The sequence below is a fragment of the Lampris incognitus genome, chromosome 7 (assembly GCF_029633865.1).
Source record: "Lampris incognitus isolate fLamInc1 chromosome 7, fLamInc1.hap2, whole genome shotgun sequence".
NCBI lineage: Eukaryota > Metazoa > Chordata > Actinopteri > Lampriformes > Lampridae > Lampris > Lampris incognitus.
Window position 1 is genome coordinate 53,398,644 of NC_079217.1, and position 19,878 is coordinate 53,418,521.

Below are 19,878 nucleotides of genomic sequence, written 5' to 3' on the forward strand. Positions count from 1 at the left end.
AACTTTCAATACCTCCCTAATTTGAATTATAATGTAATCTGTCCAGCAGCCTTTTGGTTCTGACTATAATAGTCACAGTGGTAACGTCATCCATACATTATTTGCCCTAATGGGCAGGAGGCACGGCTTTATCTGCAGCCTTTCCCAAAACACCGCCTACTTTGATGCCCAAATGATAACCACCATTGCCATGATGAAAGCTAAAGGAAAACTGTGCATGTTGACACGATGCAAGTCCAGGGACCGCCATGCTGGGCTGAATGCTGTTGTAACACGACACATCCAAATCTAAATTTACCCTGACCAAATGTTTCATAAAGCCCGGAGTGCTGAAGAAATGAAATACACAATAGATTGTGTGGAAAGAGTCCAAATTTTCCAGCAAAATCTAAGATCCCTGTGTATTTACTCCGCTGACTGGATTTGGCACCACATCATTTGCTGTCAGCGTGTGCAAAGCCTGGTATTCCCCTTTCTTTCACTGTCATGTCAATTAAGTTATCTTATAAATGGCTCCACAGCCTCTGTACAGCCGCACTAAAGGAAGTCTCTCTTAGGTAGATAATGTGGACCAAAATTGGCTCATTTCCTCGTTTTTTCTCATTTCTGATTAAAAATCCATCCGGCCCATGGGAAATGACCTGCTTTTTTCGTGCTAACTTGTTAACACTTCTTTCCTGTGATGAACATCCTCCCTACAAGCCACCTAGCTGCTCAAAATAAAACCGTTAACCGTCTTTGCAGGTACTCTGTGGTCAGTGCCTGCTTGCTACAACAATAACAAAGGTGTCTGTGCTTCATCTCGCTTGTGACATCTCTGTCCATGTGCGCCGAGTTAAATTTTCCAGCAAGCTGTTCTCCATTTGTTCTCCGAACGCCTCTCCCCCTTTCCATTAGCTCTGATTTACGACTGAGGTTGTTTGGGGGGGGAAGGTAAGAGAACATCCATCTCTTTGGCTCATCCATGACACGGGAATGCAGTGGCAAAAAAAACACAATGCATCAAAACCTATTCAAAATCTACACAAGACTCATCTATTCTGCCTTAAAATGAAAAAGCCCTTCCTCAAACACCGGTGGATGTTCATTCTAAATACTCCTAAATAGTCCAGATTTCACCGTCCATATTTTTTCCCCTTTTTTTCCATATTTTTTTTTCCTACAGCACGTGGTTTCCCTCGGTGTGATATCCCAGATTATCACTCAGCTTTGGATGTCAGTGGGTGAACAGAGGAGACACTTAGTCGTGCTACGAGCCAAGGTTAACTGGCTAACGTGAGCGTTTGACACCGGCATCGTTGAAAGACAAGGACATGAGGAAGGGAGAGATGCGTGGAGGGAGATAAAGATGGGGGTATCTGCGTGTTAGTTATGCTGATCACAGACCTATGCCCTTCAAGATGTTGGGACACTTACAGTGATTAGGATGGAGGAGTGGTTCAGACAACATCAACAACACCACGCTGATAGGGAGAGATGGAGGGAGAGGATGGAAAAAGGATGGAGGGGTTAAATGGGACGGTCCAGGGAGGAAGGAAGGCAGGGGCGAGTCATCTAAGTGTAGGGATGGAGAAAGAAAGGGAGATGGAAACACAATGAGACAGAAGAGTGAAGAGGAAGGAGAAGATGAAGGGAAGGCGGGGGGTAAAATGAAAAGGGGGGGGTGGATGGGAGGCGGGATGTGTTAGAATTGAGGGAGGAATGCATAGAGGTATGGAAAAAGCAGGAAGAGATAAAAGTGAAGAGAAATGTTGGATAGGACAGAAGACGGAGCAAACGTGGACTCCGGGGAGTCCCATCCTTTCACAGTGTGGTCGTTCCTCTCCGTGTTTCACTACAGCCGAGCTAACACGTGGTCTCACAGTGACAGACTACAGTACAAACATTCTCTTTTACATGACTTCCAATAAATAGTGATGTAAAACTAACACTATTTAAAGAGGCTGCTGGGAGTGTCACGATATACCGGTATTGATAACTGTGATATTTAAGAAATGAAATATTGATATCATGTTAGTAATATACCTATGGTAATATCGTGTAAATAATCCAGCGCCTTTTAAATAATTTCCATTGTCTTTCCACCCTCGCTTTGTCTCCCTCCCACAATGCCACACACACACGTGGCGGGACGCAGTGACTAGCTAGCTAGCTAGCTAGCTAACTCCTACCACAGTGTGTGGCTGTGGTAGTAGCTAGTGATAGTAGCTAGCTAGCTAGCTGCTACCACAGTGTGTGGCTACTACTGCTGTGCAAAATCATGTCATGAAAAATGAAAAGAGGGGAAACTGATGCCAGGACGTTGGCAGGGGACATTAAATCGCAGTGTATCAGAGTGGTTAGTTGTGAGCTGGTGGTCTCACACACAAATGGTCTGTCCCCTGGTCCCCGCCAGTGATGTTGTTGTTTCCGTTGGCATCATGTTGATGGTACATGTTAGGACTTGTGTATCTTTTGTTTATTAGTTCATCTGGTTGCCTTTTCACTATCCATTGATAAGTGTAATTGTCTTTTTGTACAATTTTGTACAGTTTTGGTTACAGACTCTCTCTCCACCTCCCTACACTCATATTTTGAGTGTAATTAATTTGCCAAAGAAACAAAAAAAAAACAAACTCGAAATGCACAATAAACAAGGTTAAAGGTGAATTTGACTGATAGAATTCTTTTCTAAATTATTTTTATTATTATTATTTTCTACATATATCGCGATAAATGTGGTTATTGTGAGTTCTTTTGGCCGTGGCAATCATGTAGTGAAAATCTGGTATCGTGGCGGCCCTAGGGGTTAGCCTTAATTTCTTCAGTTTTGGTGAATTTGGCATTATCTAGTGATCACAAGGGTCTGTTTTCATTGATTCCAGATTTCAGTTCCAAACGAATATATTCCTGAGCACACAAATAGTGTTCACCTGCAAGTCACGATTTTCACAATCACATATTTTGATAACACCAACGAGATGAACCGGTGATAGCATTTGTATTTTGGCGAAAGAAGACTAATTAACGATGTCTTCTGACACGCTAATATTGAGCAACATATCAAACATTTAATTAAGCTCAATTAAATGTTGGACGTATAGATTTGTATTTAAGTACCTATCACTTGCTCTGCCACATTCAACATTCCACACTCCTCCTCCTCTTTTTTCTTCTTCTTCTTCTTCTTCTTCTTCTTCTTCTTCGTACATCCCTCCCATCCATCATCCATCCATCCATTATCTGAACCGCTCATCCTGCTCTCAGGGTGGCGGGGATGCTGGAGCCTATCCCAGCAGTCATTGGGCGGCAGGCGGGGAGGCCCATTGGGGATAAATCATGGCTGTATTTTAGTAGAACTAATACATCCACGGGATAAATGGAGACACATGAGAGGAGAGAAGAAACGAGAAAATGTGTTTTCAGAGAAATGAGACATCCTTTCTTCTGAAGCCTCATGTGAAGCGGGGCCCATTTCTGATGACGGCGGCTCAGATTTAGCAAGCTGTGTTCAGGTTCCCCATCTTCTGGCATTACAAATCAAAGCAGAAAGTAACGGGCACTTACACTTCTGCTGTTTCTCTGCCATCTCGTTCAAATGTGCTGCCGCCTTCTTCTTCTTCTTCTTCTTCTTCTTCTCCTCCTCTTCCACTTGTGGCAAACTTGACATGTTTCCTGTGTATGCACCACTACATCTTAATATTTGGCAAGAATGGTGGTTCCCACTGGCACCAATTAAAAACAGCATTTAGAGGAATGATTACAGAACACTAATACATTGTCTGGTGCTATGAAAATGCGAGGGGGGAAAAGGGATCAAATATGGCCGTTTTGATATGAACAAATATTAGAGTACGGCTTCAATCAAATACGTATAAGTAAAATAATATTTCCATATCTATCTTCTATATTGGCCCATATTAGCGTTTTGCTCTGTGGAGAAGAGATTGGCAGTAGAGCCACTATGGTGAGGTGGTTTATGCCCGTACTATTTAGATGGCGCTGTCAAGTCAGTTCCAATAAAAGCCTCCATAAAATCAGATGAGTTGAAAAGGTATTAGAGAACGGCTCAGTGTTGCAGAAATTAGATCATTTCAAATAAAAATAAAAAATCTGAGGATGAAATGGTATCAGATCACAGCAAATGATATTACATATATTAAATTGCATGAGGTAAAAAGAGAAAAATTGAAATTAGGATCCAGATGCAGATGGATGACAACTCAGATATTCTTTTTGGGGGGGGGGGTCCCCCTTTTCTCCCCAATTACCCCACTCTTCCGAGCTGTCCCGGCCACTGCTCCACCCACATGCCTCCTCCGATACATGTGGAGTCGCCAGCCGCTTCTTTTCACCTGACAGTGAGGAGTTTCACCAGGGGGACGTAGCGCGTAGGAGGATCATGCTATCCCCCCCCAAACAGGCACCCCGACCGACCAGAGGAGGCGCTAGTGCAGCAACCAAGACACATACCCACATCCGGCTTCTCACCCACAAACACGGCCAATTGTGTCTGTAGGGACGCCTGGCCAAGCCGGAGGTGACACGGGGATTCGAACCGGCGATCCCCATGTTGGTAGGCAACAGAATAGACCGCTACGCTACCCGGATACCCATAACGTAGATGTTCTTTAGTGAAACCACAGCAACTACCAACGATCATGTATGTGTAGCAGTGTCAGTGTCTGGGGCGGGCCGGGGGGTCGGTGTCAGGAACAAAAGGTGTGTTACTATAACAGATGGTGGGACGGTTTGATGTCCGTGATGAGAAATACGAAAGGTCAAGAGACAGAGCCTGACATTTACAGAGGCATTCATCTAGCAGCTATATGAATATGCTTAGGATACGTGTGCACGCGCACGTACACACCTATAGTACACCAGGGATAGATGGAGGTAGACAAAAGGATGGCAGGACTTGACGGCAACAGTTACCGTTTTCAAGCTCTTGACAGTGAAGAGGTGGAGGATGGGGGCCTATCGATTCTCACATCTTTATCTCACTTCTAGCTCTAATCAAATACTATTGACTGGGGATTCCTGCCCATGGCTCAGATCCATAAAATGAACCACATTGCTCTCATTTTCTCCCGCTCTCTCTAAAAGACACACACACACACACACACAAGCAGACACACACACTAAATCAGAAACAAGTAAGCACTGGCATAGCTCCAGCTTCATTAAACACACACTCGGGCAGGCTGACTGAGTGATCAGCCTTAATCATATCTAATCACATGTAATAACCGACACCTTGTGCTCGAGCATGAGAAGACCTTCCGCCGCTTCCCCTTCCTCCCCTCTTTGGCTCGTCCCTCTCTCATTCCCTTGTCTCTCGTGGTTTGCTGTCAGCCAGAGCCAGCGAGAAAGGGGGAGAGCGACGGGAGGGTGAGCAACAGGGCGACGATGAGGGGAAACGGAAAGGAAAGACTGGATGACGGACGGGGAGAGATCAGCCTCGCAGGCCAAGCTGGCGGTGTGCTAGGAGTACCTCGGGGCTGAAGGGGAACGGGATTCTCCAGGGATGATCTGAGGAAGAGGGGCTCTGTCGGAAGAGCTCCGGATTACCCCGCCGTCACCACGGAGATGTGCAACTCTATTATCGTCGACGCGCTGTGCACACGTCGCTCAGGTTGCCAGGCAGCCTGCTCCGGTACAGCAGTACCTGTTCTGGCCTTTACGAAGTTGACTACATGTGTGGCAGCATCCCAAATTACTGAATGTCCAACATGTGGAAGTACCATTAAAACACTGTGTTGGCTTTTGGAGAACCTTTTATGAGTCATGTTTTGTCATCCCAGTCTGACCATTGACGGAAGCTTAAAAATGCTTCCAGAGCGCCGGTTTTCACTGCCGTCCTGAGGGTCAGAGTCAAGTTAAGAAAGTGGACAAAGTGCAGTACAGTACCACTAAATGAGCCAACGGATAAAACGTAACAAAGCACAATAAGCAAGATGAGACGACACATGAACGATGGGAGGGAATGCAGCTGGGCTTTTCTGCAGGGTTTGAAAGTACCAAGGGTGAGGGCAGACCTCATAGAGAGGTGGTCTGGTCCACAGCCTCGGAGCAACAAGACAATGTCACGACGCCCTCCCACCCCCAGCTTTTACCCGAGGCTGTGGACCAGACAAAAGCTTTTGGCTGGAGGATCTTGAGTGAAAGGGGGTCAGAAATCTAGGTCAGGAACGTAGAAAGGGGCCGGCTCGTGCAGCGCTTTAAAATGAAACAATGAAATCTTAAAATCCCTTCTGAACCTGACTGGGAGGCGATGGAGAGGGGCTAATGTGGTGATGGCCCCTCTTCCTGGTGCCATGCAGTCCAGACGCCTGGTGGCAGCATTTTAGACACGCCGCAAGTGGGACGAGGGTGAGTGACTGACATATGATTGTAGGGAGTTACAGTACTGCTGGTTTTGGATTCTGCCCGGTAGCTAATCACGTACACGTATGGGTCCAGAAACCCTGTCTGTGTCCAGGATCATTCCCTGCATATGAAACACTCAACAGGCTACTCTACGGGGAGTAATGCACGGAGATGTCAGACACTACCGAACCATCATTTTGCGCCTCCTTCTCGGCCCGTCGCAGTATTTGACAAGAGTTCAGGAGGTGAAAGGAGCGCAGGAGCAGAACGGCGAGGAGGCAAATAACTGCATTGTGGCGTTGTTAGCATAAAGTGCTGTACACGTGTTGCACACTGCATTTTTAGTTGCGTTGTGAGGATTTTTGAGGGCACTACTGAATAATGAATACATTTTACAGGCAGAATTCCGACACAAATTGGAGACAGGGGAATATAGTGCACTGCAAATAGGGAGCGATTTCGGACACATCCTTTAGATGGCCGGATTATCTGACACACCAAGCGAATGTAATTAACTGCGAATAGAAAACCAGCAGCACGGTGGCGCAGCGGTTAGCGCGGTCGCCTCACAGCAGGAAGGTCCTGGGTTCGATCCCCGGGGTAGTCCAACCCTTGGGGTCGTCCCGGGCTGTCCTCTGTGTGGAGTTTGCATGTTCTCCCCGTGTCTGGCATGGGTTTCCTCCGGGGGCTCCGGTTTCCTCCCACAGTCCAAAGACATGTAGGTCAGGTGAATCGGCCATACTAAATTGACCCTAGGTGTGAATGTGTGTGCGTGTAAATGTGTGTGTGTGTATGTGTGTGTGTGTGTGTGTCCGCCCTGCGATGGCCTGGCGGCCTGTCCAGGGTGTCTCCCTGCCTGCCAGTGACTGCTGGGTTAGGCTCCAGCAACCCCATTGGCCCAGAGAGCTGGATAGGCAGTTTGGATACTGGATGAATGGGTGGGTGGACTCACTAGGAAGTTGGATGATAAAGGTTGGTGCTGACGTCCTTCACCAAGAAAAGGGGCTCTGCTCAGCCGAACCCATATGGGGTAAAACACAGCTCCACGGGGACTGATTTTCACGGCAGAAAAAAGGAGATCAAATCATCGATAAAATCTCCTGCAGCATACTCTCTTCTGTCCTCCTCAGCGTCCATACTGTCTCCTTTAAGAACAAGTGCGGCGGAAGTGGAACGTGCACCATTTACTGGCAAATTGTTGCTGCCCGGTATAATTTTCGAGCATCTTCTCTTTCTGGATCAAGTCATTCTTGTCCCAAAAAGCATCACAATGCTGCATATGTGTCCTAAATGTTGAATATATCCCAGTCAGGATAACCTTGATATGCATCTGAATCGCTGTCGAAGCACTGCACAGGACGGGTGGTGCAAACGGAGACCTCATGCAAACCGCTGTTTAAGATCAGTTGTCTAGCGCCTTCCGTCCCCCTCCCTTAGACTGTTCTCAAACATGACGTCTTTTAAACGGAGTAGAAGCTCTTCTCTGGGTGGAGTAAAATGAGGAGCAAAAGAAACGAAACGCTTTCTTCCCTGGAGTCCTGTCATCCCCCTCGCTTTCAGAAGAGCCGTGGCGCTTCATGTCTTCATTTTGGCTCCCACGTGGCCCCGAGACACTTTTGTTATGTTCACGTCCAATCAGAACAGCTTAATGGCTGTTCTGATTTGGGGGCCGTGGAAGAGCTTTCCTCCTGTCATACGACATGAAATGTGCTGCGGCGGGAGAGCCATCACACCGGGTCTGGCCGGCCGCCACAGCCCGCATCTTAGCCGGCGTTCGTTCGGGTTAACGGGACCGGACCGGCGCAGCCCACTTCACCGATCTGGAAGGCCAAACCTCTGTGACACGTTCAGAGAAAGCAATGACAATGAGGAGTTTCGCCAGGGGGACGTAGCGAGTTGGAGGATCACACTACCCCCCCCCCCCCGAACAGGTGCTAGTGCAATGACCAGGACACACACCCACATCCGGCTTCCCACCCACAGACACGGCCAGTTGTGTCTGTAGGGACGCCCGACCAAGCCGGAGGTAACACGGGGATTCAAACCGGCGATCCCCGTGTTGGCAGATAGCAGAATAGACCGCTACGCTACCCGGACGCCCCCGGGATTTTTTTCCCCCCCTCGTTCAATATTTATAATATAAACAAACAGCTTAACGGGCTCCATCAAGGGATCTGTGTTGGTGATGCAGAAAACTGTTTTTGTGTTTGTCTTTCTACCCAGGATGCTCTACTGCGGCTGGCGGCGGTCGTCAACGTATGCTCACTACGAGATGCCCTCCGAGACAGCATACAGGAGTTGCTGCCCGGCACGGTACACACACACACACACACACACACGCACACGCACACGTATGCAGACAAAAGAAATGAACTCGGCTGAACTCATCAGTTACATTGTCGCATTACCTCAAACATTGCTGCTGTTAATATTCCCGAGCGGCAGAGTCGGATGTGGCGGCGTGGCCCCTGGCCGAGGAGCAGAATCCCAGCCGGGCCTCGCCCCCCCTGAAGGACACTCCTCTCCTTTCTGTTGCATTTGAAGCTGATTAATTTCAGTAGCGTGTGAATATGTGTGCGTGTCTGAAACTGTGTGCAATGTGTGTGTGCGTGTTTAATTTCAGGAGTGTGTATGCATCTACGTTCTGGAGGGGAACTCGAAGCTGCTGTGTGATGATCCACCACACGAACTGCCAAAGGAGGGAAAGATCAGGTATGTTCATGTCACCTGTGTGTGTGTGTGTGTGTGTGTGTGTGTGTGTGTAATTTTTGAATGTGCCTATTTGTATTTGCCTGTCTAGGCATGTTTATATGGTGAATCTGTGCATGTGTGTGCATGTCAGGGGGTCGTACATGTACACATACATGTATTAGCACTACCTCCTCTGTGCGTGTTGGACACAGCACAGCAGTATAGACGGTTCGCTGCAGAATCAAACTCCCGCTGCAGCACATGTTCCTCCCACGGCTGGCGACAGACTCCCCCAACAAATAAGAGAGGCAGCGTCCATAGCTGGTCTTAAGAGGCAGCTCAAGACCCATTTTTTATGCTCTTGCTTTTAATTAATTCCGCTTCATATTTCTTTTACTCTTGTTTTTTTATCGTGTACTGTGGTTTTGTTTTATGTGTTTTGCCGAGGTCTGTGTTTTATTAACTTCTGTCATCTGTATTGTTGAGTTTTATTGTTCCCCTTGTTTTTAATGTAAAGCACTTGGAGCTGCATTTTAATGTGTGAAAGGTGCTATACAAATGAAGTTTATTATTGTTATCATTGTTAAAGGGAGTGACGGAAGTACAAAAGAAAAAAGATAATGATCCCGTGTTACCTCTGGCTTGGTCGGGCGTCCCTCCAGACACAACTGGCTGTGTCTGCGGTTGGGAAGCTGGATGTGGGTATGTCTCCTGGTTCGCCGCACTAGCGCCTCCTCTGGTCGATCGGGGCGCCTGTTCGGGGGGGGGGGTAGCGTGATCCTCCCTCGCGCTACGTCCCCCTGGTGAAACTCCTCACTGTCAGGTGAAAAGAAGCGGCTGGCGACTCCACATGTGTTGGAGGAGGCATGTGGTAGTCTGCAGCCCTTCCCGGATCAGCAGAGGGGGTGGAGCAGCGACCGGGACGGCTCGGAAGAGTGGGGTAATTGGCCGGATACAATTGGGGAGAAAAAAGATAGTGAGCGATGGAGACAGGGAGGCAAACAGATGACCAAAAGGTGGAACCACACCAAGTATTAACCCTTCGTCCCAAATCCCAAAGACAAAGAAAGGGTGAGCGACAAAAGAGAGAGAGAGAGAGAGACAGACAAGAGAAGGAGGGAGGGCTACACTGATATAATCACACATATTTGCCCATTTACTCACTCTTGTCCCATCTCTCCTGAGTCTTCCCTTCATTTCCCCAGCCTCCTCCTCCTCTCTCCATCACTCTCAAATCAAATTCTCACTCATTACACCCCTCCCCCCCCTTTCTACTCCCTGCCCGTCACACATCCTTTCCACGTCACAATAAAGTTACGGTAAAAGTGAGCTCACCTCCCTCTATTTATATATCTGCCTCTCTTTTTGTACATATATATCTCCCCTCTTTCTCCCTTCCCTTAGCCCTCTCTCTCCCTCTCTATGTTTCTCTCGCTTTACGTCCTCTGCTGTGGGGGTGTAGCTGGGGTAATGGCTGAGGTGACGGAGCCCAGGTCTCCCACTGAGACACTGCGATCCTCTCCTAAGTGCTCTCGGAGGCTCGGCAGCTCAGAGCTGCCGGTGCCGCGGAGGCTGATACCGCCGCCGCTGCTGCAGCCGCCGCTGCTGCTGCGGCTGATGCTGCCCAGGCGCAGGCAAAACCAACACTACATTATTGATGAAACTGTCTACATGTCAGGCAAAAAAAAACCCTTTTCCAACCCCGCACAGCCGCACATACGCATACATGCACACTCACATTGCATGACCACTTGCAAACACACACACACACACACACACACACACACACACACACACACACACACACACACACACACACACACTGGTCCTGGAATAAAGAGGTAGCAGGGATATTAAAAGAGCCATTTTGTACTAGTCTCCATCCAATTCACCAGCTTATATAAGCCTGTTACTGGGACCTTGGCATATACACGTACACATGATAGCTTACATAGACACACAAACACACACACACACACACACTGAAGCTTGCCTGGATGCAGTAGGCCACTTCGTTCAAGCCTCTCTGCAGCCCACTTGGTAATACAAGGTTATTAACAGAACCTGGACACACACATACAAGCACGTGCTTGCGGGCACACATCCACACAGAGCGGTGCCGTTTCATTTGAGCCAACTCACCATGCACTCGAAAATATTCACCCCGTAAAGCTGAAGCTTATGTATTTCAATTACATGTACATTCCCCACCCAGTTCGATCACATAACTCCAATGGTAAAATATGACATTTCAAGAGGAAATAGGTCATATTTTACAGTGGAATTATGTGATCAAATTGGATGGAAAATTTGCATATAATTGAAATACATAAGCTTTAACCTGTGTGCTTGAATATTGTTTTGAGTGCGGTTGCTTCGCTCCTCAACTGTTTGCATGAACAAGCCAAATGCCATTTCACAACCGCTGCTATTAAAGACGCCACAAGTGAAAGGAGGCATAATGTCGGCTTTAGTAAAATACAAAAAGAGATGAATACCAAACAGGGCGGCACGGTGGCGCAGTGGTTAGCGCGGTCACCTCACAGCAAGAAGGTCCTGGGTTCAAGCCCCGGGGTAGTCCAACCTTGGGGGTCGTCCCGGGTCGTCCTCTGTGTGGAGTTTGCGTGTTCTCCCCGTGTCTGCGTGGGTTTCCTGCGGGGGCTCCGGTTTCCTCCCAAAGACGTGTAGGTCAGGTGAATCGGCCGTACTAAATTGCCCCTAGGTGTGAATGTCTGGGGGGGGGGGGCTGGCAGCCTATCCAGGGTGTCTCCCCGTCTTCCGCCCAATGACTGCTGGGATAGGCTCCAGCATCCCCGCGACCCTGAGAGCAGGACAAGCGGTTTGGATAATAGGTGTGTAGTGAATTTGGGGGGCAGCCGGGAACCGCTGCAGCCGGGACATGAACCCGGATCTCCCGCACCACGGGCAACTACGTTAACCAGTCAGCTAAAGGGTCCCACCAATTAGCCAACAGACTAGCGAGTCTCCACATACGTGGTCGTTACAGACGGATGGATGGATAAATACAAAATGTAGTTGCACAGTCATAACAGTAAAAAAGGCTCAATCACCTTGAGACCTCCGGTGGCCTCTTCCTGTCTCTCTCCACCCTGTATTTCCTGGGCCTGTCCCCTGTCACATACAGGCTGTCAACAGATACACATGATTATTATGATTAGGGATCAGTCATTCAGTGATTTGGGTACCCGGTCTGTTATCCAGTCATGTCTTCTGTTCTCATGCATATGTTTTGCTTGTTGTTATCTTTTTTAAAGTCACCTTCATGGTTCACAGTCACCATAACTGCACTCTGTGTGCGTGAGATGAAGACTTCTACAAGCTTCTTCCTCGTTGAGATAAAAATAAAAAAATGTCAGCCGTGATCATCCCCCTGTACAAGTTAAACATCGCTGGTTTGAGCGACTCGGCTTGGTATGTCACATGCTCTTAAAATGCTCCCAGACGAAACTCCCGCACCTACGGGTGTCCGGGTAGCGTAGCGGTCTATTCCGTCGCCTCCCAACACGGAGATCGCCGGTTCGAAACCCCGTGTTACCTCCGGCTTGGTCGGGCCTCCCTACAGACACAATAGACCCTCTTACAGTTGGTGTGTGTTTGCTTTTTAATAGGTGGCGTCACTCTGATAAAACCATGTTTTCCTCACGCTGGTTCCTTTACCAACGGTGACACAGCTGAAGACACTAAAGATGCTCAGCTGCTTTGCAGGAGATTCACCACAGCCTTCAAAATATTGTAACGTGCACGGACTCGGTAGCCCTCGGCTAACAGGTCGGACCCTTTAGTCGACTGGCTAATGTAGTCGCCCGCGGTGCGGGAGACACGGGTTCGCGTCCCGGCCGTGGCGGTACCCGGCCCTCCTCGCTACAATATCCATTATTTTCAAGACTTCACTCGACACGAGTGCACAGAACTCTGAGATGGGGTTCAATGATCATTCAGTAATCCCGGAGTTTTTGTTTCGCTTGTTTTTGAGTTCACACATTGAGGCGTTTGTTCACACTCGGTCTGGTTCTAGTCATCGGGACAGGTAACTGTGCAGGAGGACTAGCCTGTGATATCACAGGAAACCCTATAAGCCACACGTCCTTACCTGGACGGAGGGAATCTGGTTTCGTAACTCTGAGTCGCTGCACCCTGCAGTGAAATGACTGCAAAGGTGTGACGGCTTTTCAAGCTCTGTGAGCATGACCTCGGCTACATGCCTGTGTGTGTGTGTGTGTGTGTGTGTGTGTGTGCGCGCGCAGTGCAAAGCTGCCTGGGGTAACAGTTGATTGCTGTGTTGAGTGAATCTATCGATCTCAGTCCTCGACACTCCCTGAAGCTCGGCATATGCACACAAACTCACAAATCCCACACCTGCACTCACGCGTGGGTGCGAGAGTGTGTTTGCGCCTGTATGTGTCCAGGTCTGTGTGAGTGTGCTCGCCCCGATATGTGCATGTTTTCATGTTTAGAACCGCCTGTGTCATTCTCATTTGTCAAATTTATTTATTTATTTACCCCCCCCCCTTTTTTTTTTTCTCTCCCCCAGTTGCACCTGGCAAATTACCCCGCCCTCTTGAGCCGTCCCGGTCGCTGCTCCACCCCCTCTGCCGATCCGGGGAGGGCTGCACACTACCACATGCCTCCTCCCATACATGTGGAGTCGCCAGCCGCTTCTTTTCACCTGACAGTGAAGAGTTTCACCAGGGGGACGTAGCGCGTGTTAGGATCACGCTATTCCCCCTATTTCCGCCCCCCCCCCCCCCCCCGAATAGGCGCTCCCACGGCCATAGGAGGCACTAGGGCAGCGACCAGGACACATACCCACATCCGGCTTCCCACCTGCAGACACGGCCGGTTGTGTCTGTAGGGACGCCCGACCGAGCCGGAGGCAACGCGGGGATTCGAACCGGCGATCCCCGTGTTGGTAGGCAACGTAATAAACCGCCACACTACCCGGACGTCATCATTTGTTAATTTTGACAATAATTGAGTATTTGTATGGTTTATCTATGATGCCTGTGTGCGTGTGTGTGTGTGTGTGTGTGCGTGTGTCTGTGTGTGTGTGTGAGTCCATCACCATTCCAAAAGGAACACAGTGTTCATATTTTAGCATAAGAAAGCTGCTCCCATGGTGGACAATAGGCAGACACGTACACATAGACAGACGCGCTCATGGGACCCTGTTTCTTATCACACCTGGATCCACGCCTGGCCAGCATGTACGAGCATGCCCCTGCACACACACACACACACACACACACACACACGCGCGGTTCTTTTGGGTCGACATTATTCCACCATGAATGGGAGGTCTATTCAGGGATTCCTTTTGTTTAGCTCCGTGTCATTGAACATTTTCAAAGCGTGCCCGTTTTACTAATGCCGGCAATTGCTTTTGCATTCATGCCTGATTCACCGACGCCGTCCTTTCCGTTTGTATTTCCTGTCTTCCAGCCAACTCCTCCATCGCCTACCCGCTGGTCAGCACGAATGAACTGTCTATTTCTTACCCCACTTTTACCCCACCTGGGTCTCGTCCTCCATCTTTCCATCCACGTCTCTATCTGTCTGTTGATTTACCAGGAGTCTTGTGGAGCAGCTGAAGCGTTGCCAGTGCGCAGGACTGCCCCCTTCCGAGCTGCCGGAGAAATACAGAGTATGCCTCGCCACACCTCTGCCTGCCCACAGAAGAGGTACGTGTGGGGTTTTAAGGCACCTGTACATGGTTTTGTCGAGTATTATAAGTATTGTGTGTGTGTGTGTGTGTGTGTGTGTGTGTGTGCTAAAGAAAAGAACGATGGGAGGATTTTGGGGGGATCCCAGAGAGAGAGGCAGATGAATACGAAAGCAGATTGCAAATAGAGAGATTCTAAGTATGGGGCTGCTTGTCGACATCAGTGCCTGAAATGGTGAAATCCTCTCCTTGGCGCTGCTCCAGGTTCACTCCCCAACATCTGAACTGACATGTAAGACGCTGCCTTAATCTATTGTAAGGGGTCGGGCTTGCTGTTAACCGTGCTCTTTACAAGCACCCATTATTGACAAGACCTGACAAAACTCTTGCTGAAGGTCTGTAATGCACAGAGCTCCAGCATGACACCGGGACAGCACACCTGATGAATAATACTACGGACGGATTGCTAATTTTGTAACGGCAATGGGCATTCTTCACAACTTTTAACTTGTGAAAGATGCTTTCTTTCATGGTTTGGTTTATTGATGAAGTAAATTCAGTATCATTTGTGGGGAGATGGCAGCGTGAATTCACATTTGCCTCACCCAGTACCGGTGTGGGAAGATGGCGGCGCGAATTCACGTTTGCGGCGGCCTCACCCAGTACCGTCCATGCGGTGTCTTTGTCCGCGTCTGCGTCTTAAGTTTTGTCTTCGTTTGATGGCTGGGAGAGCTGGCACTGGATCGGCTGGGAGAGCCTGGTCTGCTGCGTCCTGTGGGCCCGAGGACCACGGCCCGGCCCGGAGCTGCGCACAAAGGGGGAACACTGACAGTGGTCTGACAGGACGCGGAAGTGGGGCAGGCTAAGCTAACTGCTAGTGTAGCACTGTAGATGTTGACAGTTGACTAGGACCAGTTCTAGGTTCGTAGGAGCAGTTTATAACTAGCATCAAATGAATGCAGACCACAGACCAGGGAATAAAGTTTGAACTACCGGCTTGTTTTTATATAAAGAATTGTAAACATAGACAGAGAAACTTACACAATAACACAGTGAGAATGGATAAATTCCTTGAAACCTCTTGTTTTATGATTTAACCCTTATTAAAACACTATTTTGAGTTTCAGATATTTTAAATAGATATTTTAGTTCTAATTTAGGATCCTTTTTATTCTAATTTGAAGTTATCTCTTGTTTGAGTTGACAAATTATGTTAATTTGTTTTATGTTCTATTTTGTTCCATTAGGCCGTTAAGTTTCAGTTCTAATTTCCATGAACCTAAGTTACTTAACCGGTAAATCAGAATGCCAAAAGTAACACACAATTGCATTACCCCATGAACAGTATGAGTGAGTAATAAACTCAGCCGATACTGCAATTAACAATACCATATCAGATCAAAAATCAAAATCAATAATCAATGTAGGCTATAATCAGTCCTTTTTGGAAAATCCGTTGTAACTCCAATGAGTCCAACCACGTTTTGCAGTAACAAACTGGAAATTTCAGTCCTACCACAATCCAGGTGCTCGAATCTGTAGGCTACTGTCCTGAGAATGAGCTATCTGAAGCCGCAGACAGACCACATGGATTCAGCAGGGCTCCTATAGGTGGCTCGCCATCTTGTTTCCAGCTTGGGGTAAGAAACACCAAGCGCGATCTTCCCAATCCAAGAAAAAAACCTGGCTTGCATTATAACAGGCACATCACACATGCAAAGACATTAGTTTACATATCTCTCAATAAAATAATCAAAAGAAAACAACAGAAGTGCCGACTGACATAGTCAATCTACCGACATCTAAAACGTGACGCAGTTCAATTTCTGTGCCAAAACACCATGCCGCTGTGGCCCAACTGGAAGTAGCCAGCCCATCTACTCAGTTACCACAAAAGAAAAACACATTCTGAATTCAGTTCACAAAAGAAAAATGTAGCTCCTCTATAATCTTTACACAAATTATGATCTACAACATAACTGAGCTACTTATAGCTTTAACTAGCCTATGCACACAGACATTGAAACAGAAAAGTTCGGCTAGTTAGCAATTGACTCCCCAAGTCCTGGATGACACTCGGACACAACACAAAACCCAGGGCCCGGAGAATGATCAAACCAACAAAATACTCAATTTGGGTAAAGAAAGAACCAATTATAGCTCACTGCTATTTCAAAGTAGAACCTTTTATCTCTCGTTCCAGTGGCTTCTCTCAAGCGTTTGCCTAGCGTTCTGAAAACTGGCTGGTTCTGGGACGTCCTCCCTCTCGAGCAAGGCAGCTGATTGGCTAATCAGCACTGCACGTGCTGCGTTCAAGAAATAGCAATCTGAACCAACAATATGAATATGAATTTATTGGTACCATGAATTACCTATCTACTGTTCACTATTTACTTGCAAAATGATTAACTATGATTATTTATCTAATTATTTATTATGATTCAACTGTAATTATATGTAGGTTATTTTAACCTGGGTTATCTTGACCTGGGTTACACCAGCCCATGCAGACTGGCTGTTCCGACAACACCGAAGGCGGTCTGGCGGCGGCCTCGCCTAGCGTTGACTGTATTTTTGGTGTCGTCGTGTGGAGTGTGGGGAGATGTGTGGAGGTTGTCTGGCTGGGAGAGCTGGCGTTGGATCAGCTGGGGGAGCCTGGTCTGCTGCGTCTGGTGGGCTCAAAGGACCACGGCCCTGCCCGGAGCTGCGCCCGAACAGGAAACACTGAGGGCGGTCTGACAGGATGCGGAAGCGGGGCAGGCTAAGCTAACTGCTAGCCCATGCAGCCAGCTGTTCTGACAGTCATTCTAGCTGGCGTTCGTTGTCCTGGACAGGAATTTTTTGTTTTTTGTTGTTTAGTTTGGATATATGTGTTAGTTTGGATATGTGTGTTCTTGTAGTTTTTGGATGTGTGTTTTTGTCTTTGTGTTGCACTGCTGTGGGCTGGGGGAAACAATATTTCGTTTCAAATAAAGTGTTCCTGATTTAAGTAGCCATGCTAATCATTAAGGTTCTGTTCTCATTTTTGTGTGAAGAACAATTGACAATAAAAGAAACTAGTCATGCAAGCACTGGTTTTCCTACTTTTTGATTTGTCCTGTTTCTGTGTCTTCTTATTGGAGACATAGCGCAAGAGAAAAGGAAACGAAGGGAAGGGGGTGAGGGGGATGCTATGCAAGCTAGGGCAATGTTTATTCTGTCTGATCTAATGCATGTGTAATTCTATCTAACTCCTTCTTGTTCCTCTATGTTTTCTTTCATTCTTTCTTTCTTTCTTTCTTTCCTTTTTCAGTTGTAGTCATTCCTATCCTGGACCAGGGGCAGAACAAGGCCGTCTCCGTCTTGCTTGTGAGTTATTCCCTCTCTCCCCCTCCTTCCCCCTCGCTGTCGCTCCCGTTCCTTCTTTTCCCTGACATTTAGATGTTTGTATGGAGAGAAGAGGGTCCATGTCCCTAGTAACTATCTACCCCCCAGAGGGAATCATTAGAGAGGGTATTACCCATGAGCTGCTGCCTTGCTGCCCTCGGGGTGAAAGGCTACAGTGATAGCAAATACACTGCCGTCTCTTGAGCTCCTGGTCACTTTTCATAGCCACACACACACACACACACACACACACACACACACACACACACACACACACACAAGAATCTGCTGTTATGAAATTTAATTAAATTAAAATCCCGTGAGCCCGATAAGGCAGCCCAACACAAGATACCGCAAATGTAAAAGATCGTTTTTATAATTTCTCTTCTCTGTTTGAGTTGTTTGTGTGTATTTGTTAAGTGTGTGTGTGTATTTCAGTGTCTATTGGGGTCAGCAAATAAAGGATGATGTGTCTTCCATGCACTATTACACTTCCTATCACTCACCTCTATAATAGCTACATGGTCCTGGTCAGGGTCTTTTTTAGTTGTGTGTTGTGTATGTGTTGGTGTGTATGTGCATGTGTATCTGTGTATTTCTTAATGCAGATGTGCATGTTTGTGTGTGTTTGTGAGAGTGAGCGTGAGAGAGAGAGAGAAGCGAAGCGAAGCGAGAGGAAGCATTTTTCATGTAAGCAAACGTATAGGTGTAATTGCATGAATATACCCTACAAGTGCAGGCGCACACACACAGGCATGCGCGCGCACACACACATTTGCAAATGCACACATGTGCATCGTCCCAGCCTCCCAAGTCTCTCTTATGAATGTAAGTTTGGACACAGGAGCGCTACCACAAGCGAAGAACATGTTATTTCTTATTCGGTGATCAAGATGAACCAAATCCAGAAATGGATCCACGCATAGAAGTAGAGTGGCTAGACATTTCCCCACCATGCTTATCATGATAATCTCCTTAAGTATATCTTAAGTAGGGGGTGTCCGGGTAGTGTAGCGGTCTATTCTGTTGCCTACCAACACAGGGCTCGCCGGTTCGAATCCCCGTGTTACCTCTGGCTTGGTCAAGCGTCCCTACAGACACAATTGGCCGTGTCTGCGGGTGGGGAGCCAGATGTGGGTATGTGTCCTGGTCGCTGCACTAGCGCCTCCTCTGGTCGGTCAGGGCGCCTGTTCGGGGGGAGGTACTGGGGGAATAGCGTGATCCTCCCATGCATTACGTCCCCCTGGTGAAACTCCTCACTGTCAGGTGAAAAGAAGCAGCTGGCGACTCCACATGTATGGGAGGAGGCATGTGGTAGTCTGCAGCCCTCCCCGGATCAGTGGAGGGGGTGGAGCAGCGACCGGGACGGCTCGGAAGAGTGGGGTAATTGGCCGGACACAATTAGGGAGAAAAGGGGGGAAAATCCCCCCCCAAATAATTTTAAATAAATAAATTATATATATGTGTGTGTGTGTGTGTGTGTGTGTATATATATATATATATATATATATATATATATATGGTAACACTTTATTTTAGAGGGTCAGAAATTACCTAGTAATTTCCTAGTAATAAGGTGGTAATTATCATGTAATTTCTTAGAAATAAGGTTGAAATTACCTTGTAATTTCCTAGTAATAAGGTGGTAGTTTTTACAGGTAATTTTACAGCTAACCCTAGCCCAAATTACAAGGTAATTTCAACCTTATTTTTAAGAAATTACGTGATAATTACCACCTTATTACTAGGTAATTATATATATATATATATTAATTACCACCTTATTACTAGGT

At 47.5% G+C, this 19,878-nt stretch overlaps 1 protein-coding gene across 2 annotated transcripts in view; it reads left to right on the forward strand.

Annotated features, from left to right (window-relative positions):
• LOC130115489 (cGMP-dependent 3',5'-cyclic phosphodiesterase) overlaps window positions 1-19,878 on the forward strand; it is a 256,094-nt gene that overhangs the window by 193,395 nt on the left and 42,821 nt on the right. For both annotated transcript variants that reach the window (XM_056283167.1, XM_056283168.1), the window contains exons 3-6: window positions 8,572-8,661; window positions 8,972-9,060; window positions 14,629-14,738; window positions 18,012-18,067. In XM_056283167.1, coding sequence (XP_056139142.1) covers window positions 8,572-8,661; window positions 8,972-9,060; window positions 14,629-14,738; window positions 18,012-18,067 — 345 coding nt within the window. The remainder of the gene's footprint in view (window positions 1-8,571; window positions 8,662-8,971; window positions 9,061-14,628; window positions 14,739-18,011; window positions 18,068-19,878) is intronic.